The 2,991-nt window shown below is 43.7% G+C and overlaps 1 protein-coding gene across 1 annotated transcript in view; it reads left to right on the top strand.

Moving 5' to 3' along the window:
• The window catches only part of TTC7A (tetratricopeptide repeat domain 7A), a gene marked incomplete at its 3' end in the record, with an annotated part of 76,030 nt that extends 73,769 nt beyond the window's left edge, over positions 1-2,261 (top strand). Inside the window, exon 14 of the mRNA XM_010158509.1 lies at positions 2,101-2,261. Within this exon, the coding sequence (XP_010156811.1) occupies positions 2,101-2,261 (161 nt within the window). The remainder of the gene's footprint in view (positions 1-2,100) is intronic.
• Positions 2,262-2,991: the final 730 nt, after the last annotated feature.

Genomic DNA, 2,991 nt, shown 5'->3' with positions numbered 1-2,991 from the left:
CTGCTGAAATAAGGTTGCTTTAAAGCGCAGCACTTGCAGGGAATTTAAACTGGCAGCTTACCTCTGATACAGCCCTGAAGTTTCAGGGTGCCATCTGGGCTGCCAGCTTCCATCTTTCTCGTATTACATAGTTACTTCAATAAATAAGCTGTGGCATCTGTCAATAGATTGATCTCTGCTTTTCAACAGGCATTTCTCATGACGTCTGCCAAATATCTTTCTTTTATTGTTCTAGAAATCTAGTTTGTGTTTTGTTGCATCTGGCCTGTTGCAGGTTGATGTTTTATATAATGCTTCCCATAAAGGAATAGAGTCTCTTCAGATTATTAAAGGCTATTTTTTCTTACCTGTGTTTTGTCTGCTGTTTCTTACTCTGCAGCAGTACTGCGTAGGCTACTGATGGTGTTCCGGCACTACGGAACCTTTGGGGCTCAAGTTAAACAGTCAGCTGTTGGGAAGCATGATTAACTTCCAGAATCAGCCATTGCCTGTGACTCTGATGGTACTAGAGAGAAGCACTGAAATGAGGTGTAACCACTGCAAGCCCTCTGCTACAGGATAGGGGAAAATTTATTTTAGATCACATGTATTTCAGCAGTATTTCAGCAGGCACAGGTTTGCAGCAGTGACCACGACTGACTTCTGTGCTGCTTTATATCACGCATATTGCAGCAGAGTCAGAGAGCTTTTGGTAGTTGGAATAGAGGAAATAAGAGGGGTTTTTAGTCCTGAGTGCAAGAGTCTGGATAGCAGCTGCGTTTTAGCAAGTCACATTTATATACCGCTATTACACCTACTGAAGAACTTTGTGGGCAGGCAGATCTGGGCATGCCTGTTGTCTTGGTTCCAAGTAACCTTGTCATTGGTAGTGTTTTTACATTGTGAGAAAGTGTGTCCTAGTAAGCTGCTGAGGGAATGTTGGTGATTTAAGCCGATGGGGTTACCTTTGCAGTAGGCTACATGTGGTTAAAGTAGCTCCCCTGACAAGAGTACTCAGTCGTATATCCCAGCCTGACTCTAGGCCAGGACACTCAGCAGTTTGGAAGCTGTGAGCCAGATGCCAGTTTGGGGTGATGTCTGTAGGCAGTCGCAGTGATCTCCAGACTTGCATGGAGTCACCAGCACTAGCATAGTGAAGTACTTCGGCTTGCATATGAACCGTGAGAGAGAAATGTCACCTGGGCGTGGGTACAAAGCTGTCCCATGAACAGAGCATGTACCACGCTCCCAGAGTATACCTGGCATGTGGATAACCAGCAACCTCTGCTGTTACTGCAGGCAGCGTAGCTGTTGCTTTCCTTAGTTATGTGCTGACTTCCCGAGTGATCTGTGGAGGTGGTGGGGATTTGACACCGGTAGTGTGCCAAGGCAGGAGAATGTCTGCAGAGCTTTGCTTCGTGGGAGGTTCTCGTAGCAGGAAAGAAGGAACTATGTTCTAGCTTAAAATAGGGTATTGGATCACAAAGTGCATGTGATATACTTGCATTTATTATAGCTGTTAAGGTTTCTGCCAAGTGAGACTTGTTTCTAATGACATGCTGCTCCTGTGAGTGTCAGTGCTGCTCTTTACATCACTGCTTGCTATTTCCCTTTCTGACAGCATTTTGAATCTTGACTCTCTTACCCTTGAATATTGAAACTTAATTTTCATGTTCTTGATCCAAATCGAGGAAGGCCTTGTAAAACCATCCCAAGAGACAGAATGCAGCAGAGATGTGTAATGCTGTCCCCCAGGTCAAGAGCCAGCCACCCATCCTAAAAAATGGAGTTGAGAATTTGGCCTCTGTAGTGGATCTGTTTACAGCATAGAAGCACCATGCCAAAGTAAGAGGGGGTTGATTGGATCAGGTCTGCTGCTCCTGTTTATAAGCAGTAATTCAGTAATGCTGCAGACTTCTTTCTCTAGAATGTGTGGTTTTTTACAAGCCGTGCAGTCTGTTAATTTTGGCAAACTGTTCACAGTCAAAGTCTTTCTCATAGGTGCCTAAGTAGGATTTCCTCAGAATTTCTAATGACTGTTTTTGTTCTTACCTCTGGAATATAATGTGGGACTGAAGGAGAAATGTGTTCTCTCTCTATTTCTGTCCCATCCCCTCCCAGATTTCTGATGCTATAGAACATCTTCAAGAAGCACTGCAACTCTGCAAAGATGACATGAATTCACTTCATCTACTGGCCCTCCTCTTTTCAGCTCAGAAGCACTATCAGCATGCGCTGGATGTTATCAACATGGCTGTTGTTGAATACCCGGAAAGCTTTAGGTAAGAGTTACTGCATGATGTGATACATCCAGTCAGGGATGATCTGCTCATAAGCTGGGGTGTTCTCAGTTACACACAAGGAGCCTGTTAAAACAGGTGTGCTGGTGGTGTGTCACTCTCCTCCTGGGTGTACTGTGAAGCTAAATCTTGTGAGGCTCAGGGTTTTCTTGCCATCTTCTGACTTCATGGTCTTTTGTTTTTAAAACTAATCTTTGTGCTTGATTCTTGTACCGGTATTTGTCTTTCTGTATTGTGCTGATGGTGTCTTCTCCCATATATTTCCCAGTACTTTTTTCATATGTCACTTTACATGTGGCGAAATGAGTGTGAGACAACTCTGATGTCTGTCTGCATGACAAATCATTTTATGCTTGGTATACTTGCTGGTTAGACAAACAAAATCTTCGTGTATTGACCATTCTTCTGATGCTTGTGTATGGCACAATTTGCTGCAATAGCACGGCTGGGGAGAAAGATCAGTTGAAAATCACAAACTGTAATAATGTGTAGCTGAAAGCAGGGTTTGGCTGCCTAAGAGCAGGTCTGAACCAGCACAGACTTCTTGGAGCCAGAGGTTTCCACTGTTCTATGTTTGATTCAGTCGTTCATCCATCTGAGGGAGATAAATTGAATTCCTTGCGATTTACTGTCATGACCTTTCAAAACAATGAATGTGGCTGTTCCGTGCAAAACTTAAAGCTACTGTAATACCTTCTGGTGATGGCATGCT

The sequence above is a fragment of the Eurypyga helias genome, unplaced genomic scaffold (assembly GCF_000690775.1).
Source record: "Eurypyga helias isolate BGI_N326 unplaced genomic scaffold, ASM69077v1 scaffold27469, whole genome shotgun sequence".
Classification (NCBI taxonomy): Eukaryota; Metazoa; Chordata; class Aves; order Eurypygiformes; family Eurypygidae; genus Eurypyga; species Eurypyga helias.
The sequence above is the reverse complement of the archived record's forward strand: the minus strand, read 5'-3'. Positions and strand labels throughout refer to the sequence as shown.